At 38.0% G+C, this 20,987-nt stretch overlaps 1 protein-coding gene across 1 annotated transcript; it reads left to right on the forward strand.

Annotated features, from left to right (window-relative positions):
• Positions 1-641: 641 nt before the first annotated feature.
• LOC103705763 lies at positions 642-20,054 on the forward strand. The gene is made up of 3 exons (XM_008789614.4): positions 642-1,056; positions 19,255-19,362; positions 19,454-20,054. The coding sequence occupies exons 1-3, from the start codon at positions 748-750 to the stop codon at positions 19,769-19,771; spliced, it is 735 nt and encodes a 244-aa protein (XP_008787836.2). The 5' UTR covers positions 642-747; the 3' UTR covers positions 19,772-20,054.
• Positions 20,055-20,987: the final 933 nt, after the last annotated feature.

Consider the following 20,987-nt stretch of genomic DNA (forward strand, 5'->3'; position numbering starts at 1 on the left):
TTGTCATACGAGATTTGAGATAGAGAATTTAAGCTGTATCATGTTTATATATATATATAGAGAGAGAGAGAGAGAGAGAGCGGAAACGTGGTGCGATTTTTTTTGGAGGGTGACTCGGTCACTGTCATCGGGTGGATTCAGAGGGGACTGGGGGTGAGGGCATAGACTACCCCTTGATTCGCAACATTGTGATGATAATGATGAGAGATAGGGGGCCATCCAGGCCAAGCATGTATTTAGGGAGGCCAATAGGGCAGCCGATTGGGTGGCGGCCTACGCGGCCCACCACTCGGGGTATGCCCTCTGGTCAAGAGAGGGAGAGTTGCCATTGGCACTCCGTGAGTTATTGTATTTTAATCTTATTGGGTGTATTTGTATCCGTACTGTATGAAGCATCCGTATTCAGCAAAAAAAAAAAAAAAAAAAAAAAAACATATTTAATGGGACTTGAGTCCGCGTTTGGATCCAACAATTCTGCTTTTGTTATATTTAACGCGCACGCTCGGATATTTCAGGTTTGGATTTCCGTTATGGGTCCCTGCAAAGCTATTCGGATTCAGTTGATGGTCGCTAAGATACAACCCGAACCCGACCCGTTGCCAGCCATACCCGTTTTGGACCGAGCAAGACCAGGGTCCCCAGGTATCCATTTCGGGGTCATCGGTCATGGCCGTAGGCCTCTCTCCTCCTTCTCTCTGCTGATCTCTCAAACCGGTCAATCCACGCCGGGGCGGTCGCCATAGAGCGATGAGGGCGGCGACGGTGGTGGCGGTGGTCGTGGCGGTGGCTCTAGGGATGGTGGCGACGCCGGCGGAGGCTGGGGACAACAACCGGGTGTTCCAGCCGTGCGCGGACGCCAAGATCCAGAAAGGAGACGGCTTCACCTTCGGCATCGCCTTCTCCACCCGAGAGTCCTTCTTCTTTAACCAGACCCAGCTCTCCCCCTGCGACCGCCGCCTCTCCCTCGCCTCCGGCGGCAACGCCCAGCTCGCCCTCTTCCGCCCCAAGGTCGACGAGATCTCCCTCCTCACGGTCAACACCACCTCCTACCCTGCCGTAAGATTTCGCTCTTCCCCTCCCCTCTTATTTGATCTTTTTATTGGATTCAAATCTGGCTAGGGCTTCGTATATTTAGGCCATCCCTCCTCTTTTTTCAAAAAGTTAGTGGATGGGAATCTTGAATGTTTGTTGTTATATTTGTTGATTTAGATGCTTGTCTGTGGCGTGCTTTTCGTTTTTAAAAATATTTGGATCTAGTACTAGCAAAAAATGTTTAAAAAATTTGAATAAGAACAACAAAGAGAGGTGGGAAAGTATCTTTCAGCAAAGTTTTCAGAAATTTCTTATCTGAGACACTTTGGGAAGTGGGAAGTAGAAAAAAGGAATGCAAGAGATGACAGGATTTCGGAAAAGCGTAGTAATAACCTGTTTTCTGGCTATTCTCATCATTAATGACATTAACTTGCACATGATTGGATTTTTGGTCACCTTTATATTAAGATAAATTGAAGAAGAGTGCAATAGCAAAGTTGTATCTGTCCTGCATGTAACAATTTGCATCATATAATTACGATCTTTTGCAATGATTGCCTGCTCTTGATTGTATCCAAATAATGACTTCTAGAGAATGAGAAAGAAGTATATCAACTAAAATTGGGAGCTGCTTGTATTGAGCTTCTCAACAATTAATACTTTTTCCATTGTAATTAATCACATGCAAGCATCAAATGCACCTTTCTCTCGGACCCACTAGTAAAAGAGGAAATAAGAGAGAGTAAGAGAGATGGCATAAGACATTGAAAAGGAGATAGGGATGGTTAACCACTGATTTTGACGACTCAACTACAGTGGTCAAGGTGAATGACTCCTTTGTGTGGATCCTTTTTCTTTTCCTTTTTTTCCTCCCAAAGTACAGACACCTAAACCTTTTGATCCTATTTCTTTAGGTGGCCACCTGGCTGAAGAGGCATCTATCTCAGCATTTGAAGGGTTCACCACCTAGGTTCTTTGCCAGCCATGGTGCTGTTGCTTCCTCAATATGGATTACATGTACAAATTGGAATTATATAATTTTCCAAAATGTGGGGTAACTGAGGATGCATAAGATCTCATTGCCAATGGAGAGGAAAAAGCAATTTAGAACATTAATATGTCTTCAGATGCCTTTGATTCTTATATCAGCAAAAATGAAGAAGAAAAAAAAAATCCAATTCTAGATTGTTGATTTTAAGGATGTTGGCATGAGAGTTGGACCTAGAAGCTTGTTCTATTAGAAGATTGCATGAGAAGAACTGAAAATAGAAGAACTTAGGGTTCTCAATCATTATTTCTTCTGATGCTTACTGTAAACCTTACGTTGCTTACTATTCATAACTTGATTGTCACAAACTCTTGTTAGGTTACTTGGGTCCTTTGTGAACTAATTTCAGTTTATGTAGGGTTCTTTAGGTCTAGGATTATATATAGAAGTCAATTTGTTTTGTTACAAGGTGTCTTGATAACTCTAAAGGTCTGTTTCCAAAATTTTCAATTCCCTTTATACTTCAAAGGGATGTAACTTTTACAATCCATGATTATGTTGTTGCATTACCATACAAGTTATGGAGAAGTTTGATGAGTTGAACCTGTCGATATATTAAATTTCAAAAACATGTCCCTTTTGTAGTTATTGGACTTTGAATGGTCTAAGATGGTATGTGAATTCTTTCTTTCTTTTTTACCTTTTTAGAACTAACATGGTGGAAGCCTCACTAAAAATTGGAGTTAAGGGCTGAAACAAATCAAGGTCTCTTCTATCAACATAAAAGGCTTGACTGGTTTGGACAGTTGAACATCTTAATCTCTTCTTTTGCTAATCCTAAGATTATATTGAGTTGATCATGATTTTTTATATATGAGTTGCGGATTGCGGTTGATTTTGAGGTCAAGCATTCATATAATTTTTTATTAACCATTGTATGAAGATTATTCTTCAAAGAGTTTTCCCTTGTTTCTTGGTTACAAGTTGCGATTATGCAAGTTGGTCCATACTTGGTGCTGCAAAGCCAAACTTGATTCTGCTCGAAGCGAAATGGCATCTAGAGTAATTTGTTTCATGCAAATCTTGAACCTCAACCTCAATCGTTATTGAAGTTGCAAAATGATCTTATAAAATTGAATAAATGCTACGTATTTCTGGGTATGTCTGAATTAAAAGTTGTTGAAGGTTTGGTTATAACTTGGGAATGGTGTAATTTAAATATTAATACAAATGCAAACAATCTAGAACAGTCCTGATTAATTTTATGCAATTGAGTAATTGTAGTTAAGTCTGATTTCTAAATTCAAATTTCAGTTTGCTCTAGCTTTCATTGAGAGTTGAATCTTGTTAATCGCCCTTGCACCTTTGTTACACTTACAACCCATGTGATTCACCTCCTACAACACATTATTACCATGCACTAGAAGTATGAAATACTACTTTTTTAATCTTTTAAGATGCTTATTAAAATGGGTTTCTGCCGAAGTAGAAGCATTGCCAAACACGCCTTACATTCTGTTGCATTAGCTGGATAACAACTCTTGACTTGCTCAAAATATATTTCTGTAATTGAAAGAAATTTATGACTATTTAAAAGTCGTTTTTAAGTTTTATCTTTGAAAAATCATATAAAAAGATCTGATAGAAACTTTCTCATACTCATGTTAGTATTTTTCACTTTATGTACGTTTCATTAGTTATGACCTAAGGATGAACCAATTCTTGCTTGAAAGGAGAAGACACTTGCCTTGGTTATGAGGATGGGAATTTATGAAATTTGGTGCTTTCTAGTAATGTATTGTATAGGTTGGAATGGAAAAAATTGACCCTACCCGGAAACTCGATTGAACTCGACGGGTTGGTTTGGGTCAAGAGTTTTTCAAGTAAGGGTCGGGTGGTCAGATTTTCTGACCCAGCTTTAAATGCGTCGGGTCGAAGATATGACTTGGATCACGAGTAGAGTTCTATCTTGGATATTAATTGTTTAAGTAATTAGTCCTTTTCTTGATACTAGTTAACTTGTAAGACTTATAAATATTAGATTTGATTTATTAGCATGGATTTATTAGGTATTGAGTCTTCCAAAATAGATTAGGTTAGGGTCAAATGGGTGACCCAAAATGACCCATGGGTGGATATGGGTCAAGAGTTCTTGGCCTAATGTCGAGTCAAACGGGTATGGGTCAAGATTTTCTCTGTTATTGCCCTTACTCAACCCTACCGAACCCGACCCACTGCCACAATAATGTAGGATGCCGGCCTTAGAGTTGCAATATAGGATGGCATGATTAATTACGATACTTGGTCAACACTAGTGATAATACTTTTAAATTGCTAGGGAGCGATATAAAAAGATGATTGATTGTTGATTTTCATTGAACTTCTATACTTCTGCTGTTTTGCATTATGTGGGAGTTGATATGTTGACTCTTCAAACCTAGTATGAAGGTAGAAAAGAGATGATGTCATGTTCAAGTGTTTTTACAAGTGACTAGATAAGTCATGTTTCACACATGCATCCAAAGAAATGGGCATCTTAAGGTTTAAGATTTTGGCTTCAGAAGTTATTGCCTTGAGGCCACTATTGACAACTAGATTTCTGCATGTACAAGAGACATGATTTATTTAATAAGGAATATTTGATTGATGATTGCGATAAAATTGTTGTGGTAATGAGGTTTTTAGATAAAATAGGTATCTTAAGAAACCTTTTCTTAAAAAAGTTATAAACTCATTGATCAATAGAATTCTATTTTCTAAAATAGTACTCAGTATGCCCCACCCCTTTAGAGAGAGGCTTCACTTGGTAGAAACATTGCCATTGGGACTGTAAGAATTAAAAAAAAAAACATATCGGCAGGAAATTCAGTACACAAAGGCCTCGGAGTCCAGCCTTGCCAGCTGGACTTTGAGGCTTTCACATTATATAGTAGATATTTTGGCTGAAACTAATTGGAAGCAACCCCTCAATATTGATTTCGGTCAATTTTTTGACCTTTTTTAAAAATGAAAATTGATTATATTTTGCTCAAAATTGATGGAGCAAGTCGGCAACGACATAGAAGTTTTCTCAAGGCAATCTCTTTTGAACTAGTATATTAAAAGATTGTACCATTTTCTAATCAAATATTTAGACCATGGCTCAAAAATTTCCTAGGGTGATAAAAGTGGGTAAGATGAGACCAAGGTTTTGATCTTTGGCCGAAACCAAACCAAAATTGAACTTCTATTCTGGATTTTGTTAGTTTTAGCAATTTCTATCGGTTTTTCTAGCCAACACTAACCGGTTTCATAGGGTCTCAGCCAGTTCTAGTCAAAATTGATGGAAATTGACTATAAATGAATTTTCTATTTCTTTTTTTGGTGTTCAATAATATAAGGGGATTTTTTTAATTATTTAGTACATAGGTTATCGAGTATCAATTCAAATGTTTTTTCTTTCATTGAGAAGGGAGATAGACAAAAATCCTTAACAAGTTGTTACCTCCGGAAAGGCCCTTATCAATTACTATAGTATATTGTAAAGAATAAAGAATAACTAACTACAAGAATTTTCATATAAGCAACATATTTTTTTGATAACATACAACACTTTAATTACATTACATGTGTTTGATTAGATGGTTACTTATCGTCAAGAATATGAGAGAAATACCAAGATTTAATATACTTACAAATTCTTCTAAAATGTGGATAGATATTCGAATCCACAAGTCAATAAAAGCTTCAGAATTAATATTTTTGAACAATCAAAGTTCAAGAATTAACTATTTTACAATACAAAATACCAGCGTATTTAATGAATTTCACTTATATGTAATGCTAACTTTAGCTTAAAATTGTCAATAACAACACTAATAAAAAATCCATATAACAAGAAATAAAGGGTGGCCCATTGCACGAGACTCCTGCCATTGCGAGGTCTGGGTAGGGTTAGATAGATGCAACCTTACCGCCGTTTATGGAGAGGTTGTTTCCATGTTTTGAACTTATGACCTCCAGATCACAATAAAGCTACCTTACTATTGCACCATGGCTCACCCTCTAATAAGAAATACTTCAAAGATATTGTGTATTAATTTTCTTGGTATCTTTTATTTTTCCTATATTAATTTTTTATTTTTTTTTGATTTTTTTAACCAAAACTTAAAAACTTTTAGTGAATCTTGTGAAATGGCTGAAACCGAAACTCCGCAGACCCAGCTGAAACTGAAACCGAGTTTTTGAACTTGGCTTGAGACCTTAGGTGTGTCAGGTATTGAAGACAATGATGGTATTTATGAATCATGTGACAGATGTTTATTAGAAGCATATTATTTGTCATGATTGAGAGAGAAACAACTGTATTTTTAACGAAACTTCTTTCTCATAGGAAGACATGCAACCTTGTTATTTGATGGTTTTATTACAAACTGCTTTAAATTATTTATGGATTTTGTAGATGAATGAAACCTCAATATGAAGTACAAAATATGACCTCATTCATTTGCTTCTTAAAATGATTACAAGAGAGTTGCTCTTTGATTTTCCGTTGACATATTTGCTAGTAGATGTGAGCGATCTGTTTTCTATTGCCTGCTGCCAATATCTTGGCTGATAATGCTCAAGTGAGAAAGTGTTGTCATAATAATCTAGCTGCAAATATACATTCATGAATGGGCATAAGAAGTTGGCATTGCAATTGTGGAGTCCAGCCAAGGCCGCAACCATTTGAAGTCTTTTTGTTGAGCAAAAGTGATGTTTCCACTTGCATCAGCTGGATCTTATATCCAATTTGTATATGAGAATCATTAATGAAAACAAGTTTCACTTAGATGTTTTCAGCTGAAACTCTAGAATAAGTGTCGTAGTTGGGCCTTGTTGAGAGCTATCAAGGATTTTGTGTCTCTAAACATGGGCTCACTGTTTGGTATTTTTATTTTTTTAAAGATGTGATTAGCAGACAGGATGGGAAATATCTGCAATTTAAAAGACATGATTAGTGGGACAGGATGGGACATGAGGTCATCAGATCTGACCACTTACTGAAGGATTTTGCAATATGATTCTACTGCTACAAGAAAGCATGCTGCTTTAAATGCTGTCCTATAAAATATCGTGAATACAGCTGCATAGCTCTTTTTAGTTTCTTTCCTTCTTCATCAGTGATATAGTTATGAGTAATCTAGCTATTATATTAGGATTGTTCCATTCAGTTAAAAGGTAGCTTAGATTATTGATATTTTTCCTGGATGAATTCCTAGCATCTAACTCTCAGTTCTTCGCTTTCCTTGTTCTCCTTTTCTTTTCTTAATATTATCTTTGGTATATTTCAATCTGATTTAGTTACAGGCATGCCTGACCACTGGGTTACTCAACTCCATGTATTTAATGGCATAAACTGTTGGTCTCTTCAATCCTCAAATAGTGTTGGGCAACGGGCCGTGCCGGGCCGGCCCGGCCCAGGCCCACCGGGCCAAAGGACTAAACGGGCCGTGCCTGGCACGGCCCGTCCAGCACGGAACGCCAGCCCGGCCCAGCCCCAGGCCCGTCTATTGGCGGGCCGGGCCGGGCACGACACGCCACGGGCCGTGCCAGGCACGGCCCGTAACGGGCGCAAACGGGCCGTGCCAGGCACGGCCCGCAACGGCTCCAGACGGGCCGTGCCGGCACGGCCCGTCTGGAGAGGGGGGAGGAAAATAGCCGTTTCCAACGGCTATTTTCGGGAAAAAGTCCATTTTACCCCTCCCAACAGTCCAATAACGGCTGAATTGAGGGGTATTTTGGGAAATTTTTTTTTTTGGGGCTTCTATAAATAGCCCATTCCTCCCTCATTCTCACCACACCAAACCTCTCATTCTCTCCTTCTCTACTGCTATTATTTCTCTCTTCTAAAGTGCTCTTCTAGCAATTTAATTTTTAGTTTGTTCAAGTGCTACACAAGAGGAGGTTCCTGTTGAGAAGAGAAGGTCGCTTCTGTTGAGAGCACAAGAGGAAGCTCGGAATCTCGGCTCTGCCTCTGCCCTCCGACCCTCTACTCAATTCCTCCTTGTGGTTAGTTTTTATTTTTTGAATTAATCATAGATATGTCATCTTTTGAGGAAAGTCAGTTTGGCATTCCTGTTTCTGAAGGAGAAGAAACTAATCCCCAACCCCATGTTCCTAGTTCCTCTAGAACTGGTGAACCGAGTGAAGATCAAACCTCTTCTCGTAAGAGGACTAGTGCTGTATGGAATGAATTTGATAGAGTTATGGTTGATGGAGTCTGGAAAGCTAGATGTAAAAAATGTCCCAAACTTTATAGTTGTAGTAGTAGTGGGGGAACAGGGCATTTAAAAAGACATCAAGAGAGTCATAGGATGCATGATTCTCATGCTCAAACTCAAAGTACCCTTAATATACAAGGAAGATTACTTGTAGGTAATTTTGCATATAATCATGAAAATCAAAGAAAAGCACTTGTAAAATGGATAGTTAAGGATGAATTACCTTTTAGTTTATGTGAATCTTTTAATTTTGAAGAATATGTTCAATTAAACCTACAACCTGCTTACAAAAGAACTAGTAGGCGTACATTTAGAAGAGTAGCTATGACCAACTTTTTAGCAATGAAACAAAATTTAATTGAAACACTTTCTACTTTAAATGTAAAAATTTCATTAACTTCTGATATTTGGTCAGCATCTGTAGGTAGTAATTGTTTTATTGCCATTACTGCTCATTATATTGATAATGATTGGCAATTAAATAAACGTATTCTTGCTTTTCGTGCTTTTGATTTTCCACATTCTGGGCAACAAATTTCAAATATTATTTATCAAACTGCATGTTCATATAATATTAATGATAAAATTATGTCTATTACTTTTGATAATGCATCTAATAATAATTCTGCTGTTGCATTATTAAAAGACTCATTGCATCCCATATTAGATGGAAATTTACTGCATATTAGATGTGCATGTCATATCTTAAATCTTTCTGTTCAAGCTGGCATGGGCATGATTCAAGATGTGATTTCAAAAATTAGAAATGCAGTTTCTTTTATTCATGCTTCAAGATCAAGACTTCAAGAATTTAAGGAATTATGCATAAATCATGGTAAACGTTTTAAAAAATTTAAACTTGATGTAATTACTCGTTGGAACTCCACATATAGCATGATACATGATGCATACCCATATAAAAACTTATTAAGTGCATATATTAATGATCGTGGATTAGGCTTTACATTGTCTGAAACTGATTGGAATAAAGGAAAAATTTTGGATGATTTTTTGCTTAGTTTTTATAATGCTACCAATGTTCTTTCTGGTATTTATTACCCTACTTCATGTTCATTTTTACAACAAGCATATATAATTAGTCAAAAATTTGCAGAACATAGATATGATGATGTTTTAATGCCTATTATTGACCTAATGGAATCTAAATGGAATGAGTATTGGGACAAGATATGTCCTATGCATAACTTAGCTGCTGTATTTGATCCTAGAGTTAAATTAAATGGCGTGCTAATTTTACTTGATGCATATTCTGAAAATATGAATCAAGATTCTGAATCTGCTAAAGATGAGGTAAAACAACTTCTTTATGATATTTATGCTATATATGATGAAAAAATTCGTGGATCTAGAACACAAATACAAACCTCTATTTCTTCTTCTAGTAGTTCTCGTTCGTCATCTATTTTTTCATTCATTGCACAGAGAAGACACACACATGCTTCAAGTTCCTCTTCATCTTCTTCATCTTTAAGTAGTGAACTAGAATTTTATTTACGAAATGATCTTCAGTCTGCATATGATGAAAATCAAATAGAGAATCTAGATGTATTATCTTGGTGGAAGAGTGTTAGAAATCAATATCCTGTTATGTCTGCAATTGCACGCGATATTTTAGCTGTGCCGATGTCCACGGTAGCATCGGAATCCGCTTTTAGTGCAGGTCGGCGTGTTCTTAACGAAAAGAGAAGTAGGATGACGGGCGAAACGGTGGAGATGCTTCTCTGCTTCAAGGATTGGTTGGATGTTGAGGCAAGACTTCAAGATAAAGGTGGACATAATACAACATCCTCTGATGATGATGATACAAACACTACTGAAGACTGAAGACTGAAGACTGAAGAGTGAATACTGATTCACTGAATCACTGATGATTAGTAAGATTTCTTAATTTTTTAAATTGTACATTTTTATTGTATTCTGGAGGTCAGACCAAGGTCCAAACCTCGGCCCTTTCTTAGTTTCTTATTGTATTCTAGAGGTCAGACCAAGGTCCAAACCTCCCTTCATGTACCATTTTGAGTTAAATTAATAAACTGGTAGGGGTCTATGCCAAACCCCCCACCATTAAGGTGGCTTTATATTCATAAATCCTTAGTTTTCAATATTTATTAATTTTTTTAGGAAATTTATGAAGCATTAATTTTTATCGAGTCGGGCCGGGCCCAGGCCCAGGCCCGGACCGTGCCAGGCCCGCGGGCCAGCCCGGCCCAGGCCCTTATGGGCCGTGCCGGGCTGGCCCGCGGGCCTAGAGCGGGCCGTGCCGGCCCAGGCCCGAAGCGGGCCGTGCCGGGCTCGGCCCGCGGGCCAGTACCCTGTGACGGGCCCTCTCAAATGGGCCGTGCCAGGCACGGCCCGGCACTGCTGGCACGGCCCGCTTCGTGCTGGGCCGTGCCGGGCTGTGGGCGGCCCGACCCAGTGCCCAACTCTATCCTCAAATCTTCCCTTGATACCATAATTCTATTTCTTTCCATATTTTCCACCTATCACAAAAAACAGTTTGTGCTCCCGCCATTATGATATTCTACAGCATATTCAACCTTATTAAAGGTCTCAGATTGTAATTTCTGCTGCTCTGCGTTCATCAAATGAATATTACTATCACTTTGGTTTTTGACATGCATTCAGGAAAATTTGTGCAATATGGATGGGTTAAAACTTGTTAGTTATGGTAGGGATATCATACAACCAACCTAATCATGGCAAAAAAAAAGAGAATAGCCAATCATGTTAAAGCTTTCTCATTGGGCCTTGTAGATGTTTCATTTCCATATGTGAAAGAAAAAGAATCTCAATTGTGCTCCATGGGAATCTTCACAATCAATATAAGATTAATGCATTTTGAAGTTTGAACCACATAGCTCAGTTTCTTCCCCCTTCTTGGTCCATGCACCACAACCACTAGTTATGCACATTAGTCCATGATGCCACTGCTTATCTTTCTTATGAGTGATGCCAATCAATCATTTTGGACCTTTTTAAATATGTATCCATTTTTCTTGCAAAGTAGATCCTCTTAGAACATCCATTAATACAGTGCTTTATGGTAAATTGCTTCAAATGCTTGCATTCAACTGAGGTATTTCCATCTTTTGATTACTAGAGATCTTTTGATATTTTTCAAGTGTTGGCTGTATTGATGTTAGCACAAGACATGCATGTGTACCATGGTATCTTGCATAGCAAGAGTATTAACCAATGTCAACCTATATTGACTTGTGAGGCGAAAGCCCATTTCGACGTCTAAAAAGAGGGTTTGAGAACAAATGTGTAGATTTTCCCCAACGCAATTCAAAAACGGAAATTCCACGAATCCCTATTTGGCTTTGGTCAATGTGTCTTGTTATCACTTGCTACTGAGCCAAAAAAACCAAGGTCTGATGTATTGACCCAAATTGCTCGGTTCGGGGCAAACCCATCGAGTTCTGAGTGGCAACTGGGTCGAAATGCAACTTTAGTTTGGAAACCTCAAATTGGCTTAGACCGACTTGAATCGAGCAAAACCATCCTGTTTTGCTTGCTTTAAGTGGTCGTTGTCTTTATAACCCCCCGACCCAATCCTGAGTTGCCTCGCCTCCCGATCACTCTCTCCCTCCCTCTCGTGTTAGGTTAGGATTAGGGCTTTGACGTGGCCATCCTGCTATCATCGCTGCCACCTTTGACGACGACCATAGGTATACACTTCGCCCTTTCTCTTTCTCTCTCAGTCTCTCTCCTAAAGATGACCACTCGGGTGGCTTTGCCCTCTCTTTCTTCCCCCCGCTCTTTCTCTCAGTCTCTCTCCCCACTTTGCCTCCTCTATCTTTCTCCTCTCGCTCTTTCTCTCAAAGACGTCGATAACCCCGGCAACTTCACTTCCCCTTCCTTTCTCTCCTCGCTCTCTCAATCTCTCTCTCTCCCTCTCTCTCTCTCTCTCTCACTCAGACAGACGACCTCGGTTTCTTCGCCCTGTCTCTTTGTTCCTCCCTTTCCCCTCTCCCTCTCCCTCTCCATCATCCTAGTTCTAATTTGCCTTAGGTTGCTATGGTATGCATTGGTACTATACCAAATCAGTCACCAGCTAGTATGATTGGATATTGATATGACGAACCTTGAAAAAATCTTTATATTTATTTACTTATTGAGTTTCAATGAATCATGATATTGCTTGTCACTAAAGAACACAACATGGTGTGTGTTATGCTGGCCATTGTTTGGCATGCTTCATGCCAACAGCGCTTAAAACTTTGGTACTTTCTACCACCGCTAGTAAAGTGTATGTGCAAATGCATGTGTAGCTCATCATAGTTAAAAGGAAAATTTGCAAGTATGGTAGAGTTGATATTTGAAAAGGTTTTTGTTTAATCTATTGCTTTAATGTAGAATGATTCAATTATAATCCGTAGGGACTACTTAAAACCAGAAAGGTTAAAATTAAAGCAAAGTAAGTCGAATTGCGCTGAACCTGCCAGTTCAGGATGTACAGAACTAGACCAATTGGTTATCGGCATGGTTCAACCGATCCGAACAAGATTTATAAATAACCCTCTATCTAAGGCTCGGAGCTGCTGGAACTCTCCCGACACCTTAGTTGAAGTCCTTGGTTCCCATCGACAATGATGATGATGATAACGTCTTGACTAGAATAGCTCTCTCTCTCTCTCTCTCTCTCTCTCTCTCTCTCTCTCTCTCTCTCGGGGTCCCCATTGCCAGGATCCGGAGTCGGTCAGATGGACTCAAAGCTCTCGAAGCCCTTGCTTCCCCTCTCTCCCCCACTTCTGCATCCTCCTCTAGCCTCGGTCAACTTGCAAAGCCGTCGTCAAATGCCTCTCTCAGGTGAGTTCGAAGGTCTTGGCCTCTCTCTCAACCCTCTCTCTTCCTCTATCTCTCCTTTCTCTCCCTCCCTCTAGTTTTGGTACACCACATTTTGGTACGTATGTATGGGTACCGTACCGGTCGCCAGCCAGTGCGACTCGATATTGATTTGGCGAATCTTGGTTTAAACCTTTTCCTAAGCAAGAAACTATTGAAGATTTGGCATTAAGTAATAAAAATAAAGCATAGAGGGTGTGAGCCTTTATGCAAAGTAAGGTTTTTCTATTGTGACATGGAGGTCATGGGTTCGAAATATAGAAAAAATTCTTTAGTATGTAGGGGTAAGGCAGCATACATCTAACCCTTCCTAAATCCTACAATGACGGGAGCCTCGTGCACTAGTCTGCCCTCTTTTTTTTTATAATAAAAAGAAGCATGTGAATGTAGGTGTTGCAAAGATGGTAGAGTAAAATGACTCAACCTGTCTAAGGAATGAATTTGGATTTGTAAGTTATATTATGTTACTATGTCTAATAATTTTACATATGGATGTTAATGGTTGTGTTAGGCATTGATAGTTATCAAAGAAAAATTATAAGTACAGTGCAATTTCAGATGAAGCAGAAACCTAGGCTTGCTAGCATCATATCTTGGTGGGGCCATTTCCATTTGGAAGCTTGGGTTCAAACCACAATTAGATTGAATAATGCTATGACATACGAGACTAGACTGCTAAAACCCATGGTAGCCTAGTTAATATATGAATTCAAAGAAATTATTGTAATTCTGAAGTAAAACAATTTAGATGGGCTTTAATCTAATCAAATTTCTCTTAGTTATCTTGTCCAATAAGGTACATACATGAATGGGCTTGTCTAGCCATCACCTTGATTTAATGGGCCAAGTAGCTAGAATTGGTGGATGCATATAGTCATAGTAGCATGTTTCTCTCACTCCTTTTTTAATCACATGGGATATCGAAACTACACAAAAGTTTGTATACTCAAGAACCATGAGATATATTTTTATGCATTTAGGAGATACTTTGTTTTCACTATGTTTAATTTTGATGCAACTAAATCTCATCTTATAATTGTGATATTTACCATGAAAGATATGATGCTTTGTATTTCTCAGAATATTTATGAACTTTCTTCGTTTGTTTTTCACAGTTGTGTTGGGTTTTTTGTGCAAGAATAATTGCATGCTGCCTCAATTTATGCTCTAAGAAGAATGAAATACTTAAAATAGTTTGAGATTCTCCTTGCTAATAGAAACTTACAGATGTGGTTTGTTACTGCATCTGTAGGCCACTTGGCACACAATACGTCAACCCGCAAGGTGCAAGTCTAGGCATAGTAGTTCACAACCTTTTACACTAGTGCTAGACCTACAAGCGATTTGCACCACACCCTTATTTGCTTAACCAGAGGCTAGGTTAATGGGATGTGGGGCATCTTCTGAGAGGGGGATGTATGTGGCTTTTGCCTACATGCATGTCTGTCTAGAACTTTTTCATGGATTTGTATGGTTTTTCCAAGCCCAACTGCTAATAGAAGAGAAATGTTCATTACTTACAGCATCAACCTCAACATTCTAATCAAAGGCATAATACTACTAAAGAAAATTGTCAAGAAATCAGGGCAGTCACTGATGATGTTAGAGAAGAGGATTTATGGCACCTTGAGCAAAAGCTAAGATGTCAACCCAAACACAAGCAAACCAAAAGCTAGAAAGTCTTGCAAACTTCATCTTTGAAGACAACAAAATTCCTTGATCAAAAAAAGAACACAATCCACTTCCCAATGGGATCAAACATGTCGTAACTTTGCAAATAAATCATAGTAACCAGCTATTTGTCTTGAAGCTATTATTCTTCATTTGAAACCCACCATGGCTTGGTACCATTAACACCTTTTGTATTGTGCCATAGAGTAGATGTTTAACATGTCTGAGGCCTGATGCTTCATTTAGATCATGGCACTACTTGGATCTAGTTCTTCTTCCTCATAGACGATCAACGAGCCTGGAGAAGAAGAGAAAGACTTTGTTCCATGGATCAAAATAATTGTAGGTGGCCCTACCCATGGACTTACGAGAAAGAATGTAGAGGTTGGGTACATGGATTGTATCCATTGTAGAGGGCAAATATTGATGCATCAATGGGCTGACTAAACTAAAGGCTGGAGGCAATTATGGCTAGGGGACATGATGGAAAGAGAGAAGGAGAGGAAATTGGCCAAGTATTAGGCTACAAGTATGACGGGGAGGCAAGCATGGGCGAAGTTAGGGAGATAGTGTCCCAATTTTGGTCCATTAAACAGTCAAGGGCATGGATTGCCATATCGTCTCGAACTGCCAACTCTTCTGTATCGAGTTGTATCGAGGTGCGTACAAATCTGTACCAAGGTATACTGAGATAAAAAGGTGAGAAAAATGGTTCGATGGCCATTTTGATAGGGTGTATATCCTATCATACCAACCCGTACCAAACAAATAATGTATCGGTATAGCACCTAGTACCGAGATTCCGCACTTTGGTCAAAAATTTTGTACAGTTGTAAAATGCAATGTACAGTGGACTTTGATTTGTGTTCAATAGATGATTGCTTTAACATGGACTATCCAGCAACTTTGCTTGCATCTTATCTTTGCTTAGCACTGGAGTGACGCACGTCTAGTGGACTTCAATTCATGTTTGCTAGATGACTGCTTTAATATGGGTCTGATAGCTTGCTTCATATTTTTGCTTGCTCATGGTGTGAATAAACAGCTTCTTCAGAAGTGGCTATAATTTTTCTATTGATGTGGGACGATGAAGGAAAGAATCATAAGTTGCATGGAGAAAAGATCTGTGTGGAGCCAAGAGAAGAAAGGAACCGAGTAACACACCAATGTGGACTGATGGAGCTTATTTCAGTTGGAAGTTTGACCCAAGAGAACAAATGGACTCAGAGATTTTGGGTCTGAGTTATTTTATGTATGGGAACTGATGTAAAGAATGAAGACATGCAGGCAATCATCTACCAAAAAGCCACAATGGTCTCAGCAAGACCAAGGTCATGCAGGCTTTTTCCCAGAATTCACACTTTCATGTTTTGGTAAAATATAGTGTATTGTTTCATTATACATGATTAGTTAAACTTCTTACATCTCTTTGAAATAGCTTCTCGCAATTAGCCCCCAAAAAATTGTCATTACATAGTGGATCAGTACAAATATATCTTCTCTGTGAGATTATGATGGAATATGGGCATAAATCTGCAAACCACATTTACAATACCAAGTTTAGTTCAATTGTCAGATGGGTATGAGGTGCATTTTGCTCCAACATGCATTCTACATACATGACGCATCATAGCATTGAATACTAACAACTGATGCTGACTCTATTTTGTCTGTGCAAATCCCTTGACTTGAGATGTAACTGAGTGTTAAATATTGTGAATTTGAAAGGTAGCTTTAATTTGCTTAGCCATGCAACTATTGAGTAGGTTGATCCATTATCTCTTCATGTGAGGTTTCAGTTCACCGGTTTCCAATTATTATAGACTGGCTCACAAGTTTTTCCTGTATAATTGGATGGCAGTCATCATTAAACATGGAGAGGAAATATGATAGTTTTCTTATGTTCCAAAGGAAATATGTTTATAGTTGCTTTTGTAGGTTGGAACGTAGATATGGAAGCTATCACTGAGGTAATAGGGTAACTGGGGGCTTAATGATGTGCCATATCAATTTGTTGAGGCGCATTGAAAGTGGCATTGTTTTGAAGTGGAGCTTAGATTATACATGTATTGGGTGAGAATCAAAATATACATGGCAGTTGATCTATGACAGTGGGTTGATGCAATTATTCTGTTCTTGCAAGCTTGTCATAACACCCAAGGGTTACATATGCAATGGCCATTATGGAGACAAGAAGAAATATCCTGGAGCTATAGCTTTAGATGCATTCTAAGGGATCCAAAGTTTGGAAGCTGTTTATTTCGGATATTTGTTTTCTCCTAGAAGGCTGGAGAATACTGTTGATGGCTGTGGGAAGGATTGAATGTGGACAGGTCCATTTTATTACCCACATCTTTGTCTGGTTTATGTATACATTCAATTTTTGCTGCTGCAAGATCCAAAAGAAAGATGTGGTTTGTGAGAATCTGAGAAGAGTCTTCAATTTGGATTTGGCAGCAGCAATATTCTTGTCATTTTGTTGTGGCTTATTTGAATTTGTAGAGACAGTACTCTTTTCTTCTATTACTTGCGTGCATATAAGCCTTTAATATTCTCTTTAAAAGGGCTTGGCTTGAACTTGCTCCATCTAGAGCTGTGTGTTGTGGAAAGGATAGCCACCTAATCCACAATTTAACTGCAAAACTGTAGCTTTTGGAAATGACTTCTTTTACTTAACGATGGGACTTGAGGTGGAAAAAGAGATCCAGAGCCTATAACGTTATAGAATATGTGAGAAAAGCATTGGTATTATTCTGTTCTATTCTGGAATTTCTTTCCTTACCCGATATTTGATAAGGTTTATATGCTTAACCGTCTTTATAACACAGTTAACAATGAATGGGTGATAAGTTGGAGAGTTGTGGGAGGTCAAGTCTATTCTTTGTATAGTCTCATTGGTCCTTTTTTTTGTCTTGCTTCTTAGTATTTCTTACCATCCTTGCTTCGGATGCATGCACATATTTTTCAAGAAGAATCTCGATACCATTGTGAGAGCTGTTGGCATCATGTATCAACCCATGTATGGGCTTAACCACACTGCTGAACTCTAGTTAATTTGTTATAATTTTTTAAATTATATGGTCCCTTTTTTTTATCTTTAGATATGTAGCATAAGATTTATCGCCGACACTTTCCATTTGTTTGCCCTGCGATGATTTTGTGGAATTAATTACATCCAGTTAATGTTCTAGCTTTTTCTAGGGGATGAGGTAGGAAATTTATTGAGGTGTCGCTTCATGTGCCATACTTTTAATTTTGTATTTATTATTGATATCGTTTAGAATATCTGCTTGCAATGTGAATCTTCAAGTGAGCGTATTTCAGGGCCATGGTTTCAAAAAGACAGGAGTTAATTTCTTTATTTACATCTCCATATGCTTGTAGAGTAGGTATGGTTTCTGTAGTTGGAGCACCTAACAACAAAGTATCTACTTTATCATATTTTGCTTATGTATAGCAAATAACTAGTTGACAATATGCTGAGAAATGTAGCTTTAGTTTTTCACTTGAGTTTATTCCTTGCTGCTCAACTAATAAAGTGAGGAGCATCTTCTTATATATGATGGCATTTTGACATTTCTTTTTAACCCCACATTCTGGGTAAGTATGGAATTCCTTGTTGCGATGCATCTTTTACTTACAGGTTTTGTTTATCATTTTTTTGTTTAAGTGATCATCAACCCTTGCATTTGTCTCCTTCCAGAGGTGAAGAACCCGAGTTTTGTGACCATTTTTTCTGAGTAATAAAATCAGTGGTGGTGGAGACATGTTTTCACCTTTCATTTTGGAGGAAAAGTCATCTTGAGATTGTGTTTCACAAACTTCAAAGGAACTTTTTAATGTAAAGAACTCTACACTGAAATGTAGAAATCCCAAACATGCCATTTGCAAAACTGTTAGATGCAGATCGATATGGACTATTCTCAAATCTTGATCATAATAACAGTTAAAAGGATGCTTTCTTGCCCATCAGCATTATCTTACTTAGGATTAAATTGAAATTCACATCTTGTGTTGTGGGATTTCAAATTGACAGTGCTAAACTTTGGGCTTTGCCATTGCAATCTCTTGCTTGAGTCAGTCTATTCTTCAATTTTTTGGATTTAATTATGTCTTGCATTATGTCAATGATTTGTATTATGGATCATGCTGCTTTCCTATGCTTTTTTGTTATAAAAAAAAATTGATGATGGCACATTTCTGTCATCTTTTTTCTTTATGGGCATAACCATATGCATGGTTATTCATCAGACGGGATTATTCCACGATAATTTTACTGACAAAGCTCCATACTTCTATCTAGTTTTAATTTATAAATGACAGCCATGCTTGGATTCAAACCTTGACAAACTTTTTCTCTCCTGGCCTGTTGTCTTTGGATTGTTCAAATATATAGATTGTCAATTTGAAAATGCAGTTCTTAATGGAGAAGTTTCATGCAACTGCTAGGTGACTAATGGTGGATTCATGGTAGCATTTGCCGGTAGGAAGTATGCAGCACGATCCCTTCCAACATTTGTCAGTAACAGTTCATACACTGTTACCAGTTTTACCCTGGTATTCTAGTAACATAAGATCCTGGAAATAAAGAAATTTAAGCCAGAAAATTCTGTTGTATATTCATTTGTCTACTTGAATGCTTACGTAGGTACTTGAGTTCCAAAAGGGTACACTTCAGAACTTGTATTGGAAGAGAGATGGTTGTGCTTCATGTTCAGGAAAGTCAGACTTCGTTTGTCTGAACAAACAAGAATGTGCAATTAAAACATCCAATTGCAAGAGCGCGAACCAGGGTGGCTCAGTTGATTGCAGCATTGGAATACAATTGGCCTTCTCAGGAACAGATAAGCATTATGCTGTCCTCAATTCATGGTATGAGGTTTCCAACCTCCAGCAGTACTCCCTTTATGGACTGTATTCCAACCTTAGAGATTCTCTCACCGGCCAGTACAACAAAATCTTCTAGCTTGTTGGATTGGGTAAACTCCTTGCTGGAACTGCTGCTGTAATTTTCTTTGATCATGTCTCCCATACATTTTCTTCTGTATTGGAAGTTGCTGTGAAATTGCTTGATGCTTGAAGTCAAGGCTGTCTACTCCTGTAATCCACATGTATTTGCTGGTGCTTGACCATATTCATTTGTTTGCCATTGTAAATTTCATCTCTCATTTTCTGTTTCTTTTTGGAGTCCGAACATCTGGATTGTTTATTCATTTGCTTCTGGTGGTGGTTGTTGCCCTTGAGCGTCATTGTTGTTGGTGAGTCATATTATACGATTATTGCTTGACCAAGTTGATCTTGGATGCTTAATGTTCCAATCATACAGCAAAGACTACAATGCTTCTTAAATTTAACTGAGCAGAAATGTCGCTACTGTGTTCAGTGCTTGTCCTGAAGCAATGACATAATCTATCATTTTTGCGTGCTGGGTACCCCTGTTAGACTCATTCAAAAGTCAGCTGGTCATGTATTCTATAATTTCATCAGGTCAACTGAATTAGGTTTTTGATGTAGGAGCTAAGATTCTAGTTCAACATTTTTATATTAAACCGATGTAAATCTATGAATCATTCTTACTGGAACATTTTCTATCCTTGTAACCTTGTTATTTCATTAGGTTGCTTCCACTAAAGAGACTTGGGATTGGTTCTGGTGGTATCAACTTTGTTTCATTTGCCCTTACGGTAACTCCAACCTTAATTACCGTACATAGGGAACTAACATCAGCGATACCTAGATGAACCGCTTTGAGGCATCCTAGGGTTATTCTTTGTAGATTGTTTTGTTCTCTCTATTGTGCAACTATATTCTGTACATTATTAATCTTTTGTTTGGTACAAAGGAGTAATCGGATGAAGGATAGATAGGAGAAGAATGATGGGTATTCCATCCATCCTTCCGTGTGTTTGGTAAAACGTAGAAGAATGGATGGGAATGATTCTTTTCCATTTTTGATATAAAAGAAATGAAAGGAAGGATGGATGATATTTGTATGATAATTTTACTGAACTAACTTTTGATTAAAAAAAAGTATTATTATTATCAATTTATAACACTTATTTATACTTAAGAAGTAGGACAATATATAAACTTATAATCTTTATAATATATAATATATAAAAATTATATAAATATTTATTTTGAATTAAATTTGATTAAATAAATAAATTTATAAATTAATT

Source organism: Phoenix dactylifera, chromosome 16, assembly GCF_009389715.1.
Source record: "Phoenix dactylifera cultivar Barhee BC4 chromosome 16, palm_55x_up_171113_PBpolish2nd_filt_p, whole genome shotgun sequence".
NCBI lineage: Eukaryota > Viridiplantae > Streptophyta > Magnoliopsida > Arecales > Arecaceae > Phoenix > Phoenix dactylifera.